The 12,867-nt window shown below is 37.5% G+C and overlaps 2 protein-coding genes across 3 annotated transcripts in view; one reads left to right on the top strand and one right to left on the bottom strand.

Annotated features, from left to right (window-relative positions):
- Positions 1–5,095: 5,095 nt before the first annotated feature.
- mat2al (methionine adenosyltransferase II, alpha-like) lies at positions 5,096–9,516 on the bottom strand. The gene is made up of 9 exons (XM_005720074.1): positions 9,120–9,516; positions 8,109–8,186; positions 7,592–7,714; positions 7,380–7,492; positions 6,456–6,599; positions 6,128–6,346; positions 5,852–6,034; positions 5,599–5,732; positions 5,096–5,519 (listed from the first exon to the last, which is right to left on the bottom strand). The coding sequence occupies exons 1-9, from the start codon at positions 9,193–9,195 to the stop codon at positions 5,417–5,419; spliced, it is 1,173 nt and encodes a 390-aa protein (XP_005720131.1). The 5' UTR covers positions 9,196–9,516; the 3' UTR covers positions 5,096–5,416.
- A 1,815-nt stretch (positions 9,517–11,331) lies between these two features.
- Positions 11,332–12,867, top strand: part of LOC106456161 (vesicle-associated membrane protein 8) — a 3,040-nt gene continuing 1,504 nt past the window's right edge. Inside the window, exons 1-3 of one of the 2 annotated variants that reach the window (XM_013909852.1) lie at positions 11,332–11,444; positions 11,793–11,874; positions 12,256–12,426. In XM_013909852.1, coding sequence (XP_013765306.1) covers positions 11,872–11,874; positions 12,256–12,426 — 174 coding nt within the window. In that variant the 5' untranslated portion in view covers positions 11,332–11,444; positions 11,793–11,871. The remainder of the gene's footprint in view (positions 11,445–11,792; positions 11,875–12,255; positions 12,427–12,867) is intronic. The other variant, XM_013909851.1, reaches the window with a different exon arrangement.

The following is a 12,867-nucleotide window of genomic DNA, read 5'->3' on the forward strand; positions in this document are numbered from 1 at the left end:
GTTTATCAAATGTTACTGAAGGGTGTTTACCTTTAAAAATAATTTCCTCTTTTCTTCTCCTCTTCTGTCTTTCTTTATATTTAGAAACCTCGGATTCTTTTTTCTCCCTGGAAAACAACAGCAGCCATAACTTTAGCTAGCAGACATGATGTGTGACAAACTGCACACATTGTGTTTGTGTAGTGTGTTTGCCGAAATTTGCTGATCAATTAGACATTTTGCATTTGAAATTACCTTTCAACTTTAAAAATGTTACTCCCTGTATGCTTGCACTTCTTCTGTAGTGCTATTTAAGTGCTTCTCTGACTATTAGACATAAACTACTGCAAGTATAAAAATACAATTATTTGCTAAGATGTTTACCTTAATAAAGTGGTATTAACAATTATCTCTTAATCAATGTTGTGTTTACAGGGTTTTTCTGTTGTATTTTGTTTGGGGGGGGGGATATTTGTTGCTTTCAAATTACTCATCACCTGGCTTTGCAATAAATTTGCCACAATGTTAACTTTTAAACTTGGAAATACATTTTTATAATTAAACTTATATTTTCATTTTGTGAGCTACTGTGGTGGTATTTGGATACTGGAACGCATGGCTTCCTGGCTTCTATAGAATCCTACTAGAGCCCTGTGTGGTCAATTAAGCAAATTCACACTTGTGGAAAAGCCTCTGGCGTCTTGTCACAATGTGCAAAGACCAAGTAAAGTCAAGTATAACCAGACAGAGGGGTCTTTAAAAAAAATATACAAAATCTGTGTGTCTGCTTAATGTGTGTGAGAGAGAGATGGATGGAGAAGTCTTCCCATCCTTTTGAAAATCCTATAAGAGACCAGCTGAGAAAGAAATCCAAGTCCTCCACCTCCAGCTCAGCTTAAACCGGTTCACATATGCCAACACACACACACACACACACACACACACACACACACACACACACACACACACACACACACACACACACACACACCATACATATGGATGGCCTCTATGAAAATATCCTACAGTCAATCAGGATCTGCAAATTTCATGAGCTGTAGCGGTCCTTCTCCTGAATATCTTAGCAGGTTGTCAAAACAATCAAAGAGCTCTGAGCTCTGAATCAGAAAATCAGCTATTCCAGACTGAAACCGTCTCGTCTCTTCTATCACCAAGCCAATCTGTTCTTATCTCACACCCTCACAGCTGCTGTCCTTATACTGTAACCTTGCTGTGTGCCCAGTCCGAAAAATCTCATTACACTTGAAATTTGAGGGGAAAATGTAGCACCATAGGATTACCTCTTATCATCTGCTACTTGGAGGGAAATCGAAAAAGAAGGGAAGAGAGAGAGAGAGAGTCTACAGCCATGCTAAGTTTTCTGCAAAACTCAAAACATACCTCTGTGCTGAATGCAAATGTTAGTATTAGTGGGGCTGGAATTAAAAATTACTACTATTATGAATTCAGTAACGCAAAACCGAATGCTGAAAAGCATTTAACTTTTCTTATAACCACATACTACTAAGCGAGACTCAACTTATTCAACGGGAAACTGCAAAGCTGAAAGATTAAGCCAAGGCAGAAGTACTGTGAAAAGCTGCAGTTCCTCTGGGTGCCACTTGAGGCTGCTTCAAAAGTCAGTCAAACCCAGTAGAGCGTCATATTAAAATGCAGTCTATAGTTCAAAAACGGAAGCTCAAAATCCTGTGCGGGATGCTATAACAGCTATCTCTGTTTTTAGATAAAACACGGTGGAGAGGTCCAGCTCCTGGTCATTATTGACCAATTTAAAGAACACAAAGTGACTATCTGGAGAAACCACACCCAGGCCTCAAACCACTGCCTATGCAACAGAGACACAAACTTTGTTATTTAAAAAAAAATAATAATAATAATAGCAGGTCATCTTGTAGATGCTGAGCAATCATTGAGCATGAGCTTAAAGAAAATGGTAACTATGACAACATATATGTCCTTCATTGGAGGAAAATATCCAGAACATTTTATAATAATAAATAAATAATGAATTCTAATTCTGAGAAGATATCGAGAAACACTGAATGATTTTCTTAAGCTCTTCTGGGCCTGTTCCCAGAAAGACTTAATTTTCTGAATAATTATTTTCAAGGAAAAACAATCTGCAGATAGTAGCAGTGTTGAGTGACCTGGACCTGAAGACAAGGAGAACTTAGCCTTCGGGGTTTTAAAAAATATTTTATATTTCAGTTTAGTTAGGGTTAGAAAATGACAACAGCTCAGGTTAAAAAAACAACAACAACTTTTTAACATAATTAATCACGTCTTACAGAACCTGTCTGATAGAAAGAATTTAAGGCAAACTTCTCCCATGTGCTGCCTGGAGTGGTGTAGCTCCTCTGTGACCAAATACTCATCTCCTCTTTCACCCCGAAAGAACCCATTAATATTCCAAATTAATGCAAATAACCTTAAATGATGAATAATTGCCCCCATATCAAAATTCAATTACTGTTAAACACTGACGAACTGCTGATTGAAAACTATGAATAATTTCTTTGACAGAGTAAGTCTCACACAAATGTGTCTCTCTTGTTAAGAAGGACGGAGTGGTAAAATGTGATAACGAAGGTGAGATTTCATAATAAAAGCACAGTGTAGGTCTTTCTTTTTAAAATACATTATCTTCAGCTGCTGCAAAAATGAAATGCGTTTGTTCCATTTCATTTGTTCATGCGTTTGAGAAATGCCTGGAAAATATGTGAAGTGTGTGGAAGCTGATTTATACAGAAAGCAGTCTGAAATTACAACTTAAAGGATGTTCATAGAATCAGTGGCATTAATAAGTGTTGACATGATCTTGATTAGAAATGTAAGCTCTTTGTTTACTCACTATATAAGGTATACTTGTTCAGCTCCTTGTTAATGCAAATATTAATGACTCAATCATATGAAAGCAACACATTCAGGTATGCAACCATGGTCAAGTTCTAATGAGAATGAGGAAGAATGGTGATTTAAGTGACTCTGAACACAGAATGGCTGATCCACTGGCACAATCTGCAGCAAATGAGTGATGTTATCATGTCAACATGGACCAACATCAGATGGCCACCTCTAAAAATAAAAAGCGTATTAGAGTAAAAGAGTATTAGCAAGATGTGCCAAATAAAGTGTCAGTAATATTCAAGTGCTGTGGATACAAATTAGATGTTATTGCTATGAAATTAAATGAAAAATGCTCTAAGGTGTTATAGGTGCATAAAGGCTAAAGTTGGTCGTTTTAACACCTCTGAAATATATCAAAGGGAAATCACAAGAATTCTTTTGCACATGTGAGTGTAACCTTTACCAATATAGTACTTCCACTATTAAGGTTTAGACTAAAAACCATTTACAGTATAATACAAAATACAATAAATGTTTTTCATATACTGAATAGGATTTTTGTTAGTGATTTAACAGAAATAAAATGATTTAAGCATATACCACTGAACTAAACTCAATAGTAAAAAATCTTGTGACAAAATAATACCACAAATGCTAAATACAGTCATATTACCAATACCTGTTAGTTTAATGTTTCAACACAGCTAAAAACTGAGTGCAAAAGATTAATTATAAATTTTTAGTATAAAAAGAAAAGCTAAACACCGTATTTAGAGTGTGTTATGCAAAATTCTCATGTTGCGATGAGGTAGAATCAGCTGTTTACACAATGCATAAAACCTGGCTTACTGCAACTGTTAGTGTTTTTATGTCCTTCTGTCTAACAAAAAACTACTAAATAAATAAATCCAATATATGTAAATCTAGATTTCAGCAAATTAATTTAGCTCCATGATTATAAATATTGTACAATTTTGTATTGACGATATAAAGATAAAGATGTCCTTTTCAGATAAATTGTTTTACAAGAGGACATATTTCTGTGATTTTTAAGCTAACATTTACAGAATATTAAGATTGTGATTTATGTTCCTTTAAATATGATAGTCTAATTGTTTTAAAAGGTTTAATATAACGAGTTACCCAGTACCCTCCTGTTCTCTCCATTAGCATGGATGACACATTAGATAAACAAGGCTGTACTTGAGGACAGAGTGGCTGCTTCATGCCTCTGCACACCTCGCTGGACTCATTTCCTTTCACATACTTTTTGGCACAGTGATCATAAAAAACACAAGTTTCAGCTTTTACACTTCCCAACCATTAAATTCATCCAGTTTGCTGCAAACTGGCTGTTCTTTAGCTGCATGGTAAAATGTAGGGCGTTTTGCATGAACTTAAAAGTCAGTATCACTAAATGAATGTTTTTCTCTTTTCCCCACATTTCCAACTCACTCCCCCTCTGGACTGAAATCTGACAACATGGTGGTATTATTCATCTCTCTGTGCGCTGCACTTTCATGGAAACACCCGATGTAAGTGTTCACTCTGTGGGTGTATGTCATGTTTTTGCATCAACAAGAAGAATGTCCTCTGGGGGACATTACTCACCAAGCAGAGTGGCTACAAGGCCAAAGGGTCAATCCACCCCACACATGATGCAACAGCGCCATCTCCAGGCACGGCATCTGCAGAACATCACTATCAGTCCATTCGTGGAATTTAGCAACGGGTATAATAAACGTCTCCTTGCCAGTGTACTGTTTGTTCTCACCATGCATCTCAAAACGATTGTTTGACTGTTCATAACCAGGACAGCTCGGCAGTTGGTACTGTGGACTAAGTAAGAAGTAAGAAGGTTCTGGTTTGACTCCAGGAGCCAGCTGGGGCCTTCCTGTGTAGAGTTTGCATGTTCACCCTCTTCCCTGCATGCTTTCTCGAGCTTCCTCTTACAGTCCAAAGACGTGCACATAGGTGTTAATGGGACTGTGAATGGCTGTCTCCCTATGTCGGGGATAAGTTCACCCGGAGTTGGGTAAGTGGAAAAAGTAGATGGATGTTCATGTCCACTTGGTAGAGCCAAAGCAATATTTTTTTAGAGTGAATATGCAGACTGGTTAGTATCTGTATATATTTGTGGGTGGTTACATGATACAGATCATACTTTATTGGTCATTCCATCTTTGAAGTATTTCAAATTAGTGTATTAGTGTTACATGATATTATAATAAAAGTCTGTTTTTATTGCAGCCTTTTAATCAATAAATGTAAAGTATAGATATAGATTCTGAATTTTGACAGTGTGTATAAAAGTGACACTTATCTTCAGATGTTTTACAGTAACCATCATACAACAATACATCAATGTGTTGCTTTTTTCTAATTAAAAAAATAGTAATTAATCTTTGTTATAAAAGGTGGTGGCCACGGCTTTTGCAGTTTGAAGCCAGAAATGAGGAGACACTTAAACAGAGAGAAGACATTTAAACAGGTGAATTTAGACATTATTGATTATGTGACACTAAGCGGACTTTACTAGGACACAACTAGAAAACACTCAACACTAAACTCAAAACACCAGAGTCTTCGGCTTTTCCCAAGGGAACTCCTTCCTGCCAAAATGACCGTAGCAGGCAGTGGCCTGGTAAATTGGCTTCTTCAGTCCCAGCTCTCTGTAAAAGCAAAGTGCTACACTGTTAATAAAAGAATCTCTTATCTTTATCAGATGCAACTAGGACAAACTGCACATACTTCACAATCACTCCAGGCCTCAGATCAAAGTTCTTCTGTACGATCTGCAGCAGCTCGTCTTCGTCTCTGTTAGATGTGCCGTAGTGAAACACTGAGATGGAGAGTGGATGGCTCACACCAATAGCATAGGAGATCTTAAGAGCATGGCAGAGTGGACACCAATCATCACACGTTAGACACAAAACAGTGATGCGAATAAAGAGTGAAATACTTTCTTTACACGTTGATCCCCTTAATGCCATTCGATTGTCACCTGAACGAGAGCTCGCCTGCACAGTCCAGCCTTGACAAGTGACTTGGCTACCCAACGTGCTGCATAAGCTCCAGACCGATCTACTTTGGAATAGTCCTTTCCAGAGAAAGCCCCTCCTCCGTGCCCACCCCATCCTCCGTAGGTATCCACTATGATTTTACGTCCTGTGAGTCCCGCATCTCCCTGTTGATGTATAAAAAACGTCAAAGGCATATCATTCATGCCCTCACATCGGATGAAAATCACAATTTACTACAGGCTTTAGTCATTCCTAACCTGTGGACCCCCAAAAAGGAATTTCCCACTCGGCAGCAGATGGTAGATGGTGTTATCATCCAGGTACTTGGCAGGAATGACAGCCTTCACCACCTTCTCCATTAGGTTGCATCTGATCTCCTCCAGGGTGATGTCAGGACTGTGCTGTACTGAGATCACCACAGTGTGGACACGCAGGGGCTCCATGGCTCCCATGTTGTCTCGATACTCCACGGTGACCTACAGAAGAGAAACCAAAAAGCGGAGAGGGTATAGTTTCATCCATAATATTAAAAGAAAAACACAAAAAAGATGAAGTGTGCAAGATTTTCCTTGTGAAAAAGCTTACCTGTGATTTGGAGTCTGGCTGTATCCAAGGACACTCTCCATTCCGCGACAGCTCCTTCATCCTGTAGTTTAGTTTATGAGCCAGAAGCAGGGTCAACGGCATGCACTCCTCAGTCTCATCCGTGGCATAGCCAAACATCAAGCCCTTAAGGGTGAAAGGCCAGTTACATAAAAGTTTGTATTTAAATCTTTAATTGCAAATATTTACAAATTATGTCTCTGAAAAATATGAAGTGTTTTGCAAATAAGTTGTTGCTTGGTTTGCCACTTGAATATCTCAACAAATAAGCTTACACAGTCATTCCAAGTAAATGAAACCCTGTAGTGAAGGTAATGCCTTGACCCCCTTTTTCCATATTTTTTATTTAGTGCTAAAAATCAAGTTTTTCAAACAGTCCTTCGGTGAATACACCATTTAAAAATTCTAAAGGGAGGCGAGGGAGTAGCGCCAATCATCAGTTTATTCACGATTTCTGAAAAACTGGAAATTCCTTGTGGTTACATGATATACACACACACACACACACACACACACACACACACACACACACACACACATTAATCTCTTATGAATATTATAGCAAAAAAATGTAAATAATAATTTACTTGGGAAGAAATAGTTCTACTTCATTAAAGAGATCAGAGACAGTAAGAGTTACACAAAAATATGTATGAAAGTTGTGACGTCGTTTCTTATGGGTAGTTTTCAGTATTTGAATGTCAAAAGAGTTACAATCAGAATTATGACTTTTTTCAATATTTTCATCTTTAAATTACAAAATTGTTGATTTATGAATTTCCTATGCCTTTGCTGCTGAACCAAAAACATAAAAAAGGATTAATGTGTTTATTATTGGCCTCCTAATCCTAGCCCCAACTCCAAAATACTTATTCAAACATAGTGGCTGAAAATCAAATACTGAACCTGGTCCCCTGCACCGATATCCTCCTGATCCCTGCCTTCGAACACACAGTCTGAGATCTCCGCACACTGCGGCTCCAGAGCCACTAGTACATTGCAGGTCTTGTAGTCAAAGCCTGCACATCACAGTTGAAAAAATATCAGCAACACTCTTTGACTCTGACTTTCTGTAAAATCACGTAATCAAAAGAATACCAATTTCATCCATAGTTTACCTTTTGAGGAGTCATCATAGCCAATCTTCTTAACGGTGTTTCGCACGACTGTCTGGAGGTCTACCGTGGCTTTGGATGTTACTTCTCCAACTAGTAAAATCATGCCAGTCTTTGCCACACATTCTGTAAAAATTGAAACGAATACTGTGAGCGAGTCTCAGGAAGAGAGGAAGAAGATGGTTTGTTATCTGAAACTGCATTTATTTCGTCATCCAAGAGGAACCCAGAAGAAAAATGCTGACCTGAACTTCGATCTAAAAGGCAAACACTGTTTAATTATTAGTTACCAAATTAGCCTACCTTTGCAGCTACATTCAAAACTAATTGAACTTTATTCACTCTAAAGATCTGTTAGTACTATTAGTTCTGACACATCACGATCCATGCTCCAACTGCTTATCTCATCGTTCACATAACAATAGCAGATGATTTGGAATTTCTGTGTTGAATTCCTGACGGAAATCTTACTAAATAGTGAAAACGTTATCACGCCAATATAATAAAACTGGAAACTTACCACAGGCCACTTTAGAGTCAGGGTCTTGACTTAGGTACGCATCGAGCACAGCATCACTAATCTGATCACACATTTTATCTGTGAACACAAAATCAGTATGTAAAAAATTCTAATTGGGCAACAATAAAGTAAAGTGAAATAAAAGAAATACATTCTGCAGATTTGTATTCAATTTGAATCCTGATATGTTGTAGAAGGATAATAATATATAAAATATGATAACAATGTTTATTTTTACTAAGTGATGTATTAAAGAAGTGTGGGTCAAAATTCCTCCACAATGATAAAAAATTAAGTCATAGATTATTTCAAGTCACTGCTAATAAAGGCGATTCTACAAGCTACTTAGTTTGCATCATAATTGTATACTTAATCATACCAAGAAAAGCACTTAACATATTTTCTAAAATGCTGAACTTTTCCAATAAATATTTTTTTTCTCCTCCCACCTTTTGAGATTATCATGCTTTCTTTTCTTTCTTTTTTTCCAAAGAGGTTTAGAGTATGTTTAGTATTGAAGCTTCAATCTTGTTTAAATATTAAAACTATTCTAAATAAATTTTTATGTCACATTTTTGGCAATTTGCATATTTAATTTCAATTTTGGTTTAAATTATATTTCATATTATGTTAGTTATAAAAAAAACATCTTAATTATTTAAGGTTCTCATTTTATTTATATTTTTTTAAAATTGAATTTAGGATATAAAATGTAATTATTCTGCCGCAAAAATAAATTTTTGAATATTTTAACATTCATATTCTCATTTAACGGAAATAACTGAAGTGTTAATTGACCATCATTATTTGCCCCCAATATCAGTTTTGAGTAAAATGATCTTCCATACACTTGTGTAGTTTGCTAACATCACGGCTGTGGTGAGTTACAAGGACCGACAATGTATGTGTGCATGTCCAGACATGTCCAAGTGTCTCTGATACATCCATGTGTGAATGTCTAGCTGGACATTGTTCGTTACACTGTGAGACATGAGTACAGCACTAGCCTACCGGAGTGTCCTTCTCCAACAGACTCCGACGTGAACAGGAAAGTCTTCCCGCTGCGGGTTCCGCTACCTTGGTTCATCTTCTGCTCGTCGACAGTCGCTGCAGAAAAGTTGAATTCAGCGGGTCAAAATGAAGCAAAGGGCAATCGTACCGATGTAGGTTTGCTTTATAAAGTGAAAGCTGCCTGTGATGTTCGCCGGCGCCGATTATATAAAGCAATGATTAACTCTGAAGGTTGAAGATAACTGTGATTTAGAAACTCCAGAAAGCAACTGATGAAACCCTTCATCAGTAGTCGTGCAGGAAAACATGATACATCAGCACACCGTAGAAGTAATTTCCGTTTCAGGATCTGGCAACAGCTGTAATGGCTGAAGAAGGAATGTTTGCAAGCTCGGGCAGCCGCAAGATGGCACTGTTGGGACGCATTTTCTTTTTTATATTGAACTTGTCACTCCCACTCCATGTATCTCACAGCTTTGGGCTAACAAATGAAGACTTTTTTTAGAAAACACATTCCCAGCTTCTAAAATTATATGGAATATATTTAGACTGAGCCACTTAACAGGGCAGGGGCGGATCTACAGGTGCCCACCAGCTGAACCCACCCCCCACTTACACTTTTATGTCCTTAAAAGTTACTTTTAAAAACTAACTGTTTTAACTTACCTACCTAAAAAAAAATCGGGTTTGTTTTCTTAGAAGAGATTATATTAGAATAAATCGTTTTAAAGTGTTTTTGTGGATATTTTGTTGACTCCATTTGCATAAAGGGGATTTTTACTACTTCACTTCATGTGCGACACTGCCTAGACCTCTTTGCCCCAATGTAAAGTTTTCTAGAGCCACGTTTTCTAGATTAATTGTTCATCATGTAATAATAAAACTACAGACAAAACGCCGGTTCTATAAAAGCATGCGCTCCAAAGAGAAATACACAGAGGCAATTTACTCAAATCTCTTACTGTGTGTAACTCAACTAATTATGAATACTTGCTTGCATTGTGATTGTAGCTGGATAAGCCTATTAAGACCATGGATACAACTTTTTTTAATGCTTCATATTAAAGAAAAGAAACATAATGTTTAGTGATGCAAAGACTTGTAATATTAGTTTCTTCTGTGATTTAGCTGTTCAGTATTCACTCTTTTAGCTCCTCTCCGGTGTTCTCCATCTGTCCACCAGATGCCATCAGACTTTGCTCCTCACCCAGTCACCTGATTCACTTATCTGCACTAACCCATGATCTGTAGCCACACCCATTCACACACCTGCTTCCCTTTACCCCTCAGTTTGCAGTCCTACCCATTACTTCATCTGGCAAGTAACCAACCTGTATCTGTCCTCTCCCTTTCAGCCTAAGGCTACCTTTTTGTACCAGTGACTTCAAGCAAGCCAGCATTGATGCACACTTAAAGATTTGTCTTTATTATTTCCACTTCAGTAATCCACAGCTACTGTTAGTATTTGGCAAGCATTCTCCCTCTCAATGATCAGTTCCCACAACTCACACCCAGATCCTCTTTATTAGAGAAGTACATCCTGAGCTCAGTAAATAGAATTAATGGTTGAATGGCTTCAGTATTTATGTGTTACTAATGCTTTATTTTTCTTTGACTGCTACACAATCTTCAGTTATTCCTTGTCCTTTCAGCAGAAAAATGACACACAAATGAACACACATGCACACAAACACTACTGTGTTGCACTGTGGGGGAAGAAAGCTGAAACAGCAAAAAAAAAAAAAAACTGTAAATGAAGCACAATTTGGTGTGAAAACAAGACATACAAAACCTACACACATAACATATCCAGGCCCCGCAGGCTAACCCACTGTGTTAATCTAACGGTTATATTGTTAAAATAATATTCAACTTGTATCCCATATTGCAGCTTTATTTCTGAATCACCGAAGACGATTTAAAAAGGCAAAGGCCATGCAAAAATGACCAGAAATAGATATGATACATTGATGAGACAGCTTACAGACACTGGTAAATAGTGCGTCTTGTGACCTGTTTTATATAACATATTTTCAAAAGTTTTCTAGTAATTACATAAAAAGGGGCTAACCTGCACTAAACCGACGCTTGAATATGTTAGAATGAAGCATAATTTCACAACAAAACTTTGAAACTGTCAGGTGTGGGCTGCTACACTGGTGAAATAACAAACTGCACAACACAGGATGAGGAAATGAAGTGGAGCAACCGAGTGAATACACCCCTTTATTGCCTTGCAAATATCCCTCTGCCGCAAACACAGAGTACTTTGCCCAGACATATCAGCTCAACACTGGCCTGCATTTACCACTCTGACAGCTGATGGTATGTAAACCACACAGAACTAAAACTAGTAGACACTTATTTACCAGCTTAACTTCAATCTTCTTTGTCTGTAATAACTAAACAGGGTGGCTGTTTTTGCTCTTATGTAGTGATCATATAGAGGCCTAGTTCCTCAAAAGCAGGAAATGAAAGTACTGCATGTTCATGTTCGACTAAATTTAGTTCTCTCTGGTGATGGCGACTTGTTCTGGTAAAACAGTGAGACTTTGATTGCAGCAACTGTTAGTTAATAAGTAACTGTGAAGAGGTGCAACCTTCAGGAAACGTTTGTCCAGCTTTTGCTGTATGACCCGAAACACAGATCTCTATGTTTGTTTATTAAATTAGTTGGACTGAACTCGTCTGAAGATTTCCTTTTTTTGTTCGAAGCTGGATTTTGCTGTTTTGACCAGGAAACAGTGTTGCTATGGTAAGTCGATGTTATTTTTAGACTATAACTTCATTTTTGCCTAATATACTGCTCTTCTATTGATGACTGAGGGTGACTTGATGTCAATCTTGACATTATTGAACAATCCCGTATCAAAATTTTGAAAGTAAAATTTACTTTGTGACAATGGTGCTCATCTGGCAGTGACACAGGCCTTGGTAAACTTACCGACACTTGACAGCACTTTTTCCTGTTAGCACAGTTGCAGGAAGTAAGGTTTGGTTCTTAGAAATAACTTATACAGGGACTGTAGCACCGCCATTTGCCCGGCAGACCTGTAGTAGCATACACATGCTAGTAAATGTTTGGATAAGGGACCAACAGCACTAAAAGTGAATCAATTTCCACCATTTTTCACAGGCTGACCAACATTCTCAGCCAACTCCCGCTGTTCCAGCCTCTAAGCTTGACCAAGTGCAAGGTCAGGTAAATGAGGTTAAAGTTATTCTGACAGACAACATCAACAAAGTGCTGGAGAGAGGCGACAGATTAGATGATCTGATTGGTAAGACGGATGACCTGCAGGCGTCTGTAAGTATCCGATCGTGGGCCTTTTAGGAAGAAGCTTGAAGCCATTTTATCTTTTATCATATATGAAGATATTATGTTTAGCTGTGCTACAAAGCATATTTATGCTTTTTGTTCATAAAGTAAAGCTTTCAGATACTTTGAGTGATTTCATGATTTCTGGGGATAGTATGGTATGTTTGTAACTAGACGGGTTGAGATTTAAAAAAGAAAATCCTGCTCCTGATACATATAGTCATAATAAAATGCCTTATTTGACACTAAAGCAGTTTCCTAACCTTTACAGTTTGTTGTCTGATTAGGGAAACGTCCCTAGCAGTTTCCAGTTCCCCTATAAACCTTTGTTTTCTTTTGCTTTCATTTACAGACCAAATTTGTAAAATAACCCACACATTGCTACCTGTTTCTATGGAAGCCCGTTTCTGCCACTAAAAAAAAAAAAAA

The sequence above is a fragment of the Pundamilia nyererei genome, unplaced genomic scaffold (genome assembly GCF_000239375.1).
Source record: "Pundamilia nyererei isolate P.nyererei 1_Seehausen unplaced genomic scaffold, PunNye1.0 scaffold00002, whole genome shotgun sequence".
Taxonomy (NCBI): domain Eukaryota; kingdom Metazoa; phylum Chordata; class Actinopteri; order Cichliformes; family Cichlidae; genus Pundamilia; species Pundamilia nyererei.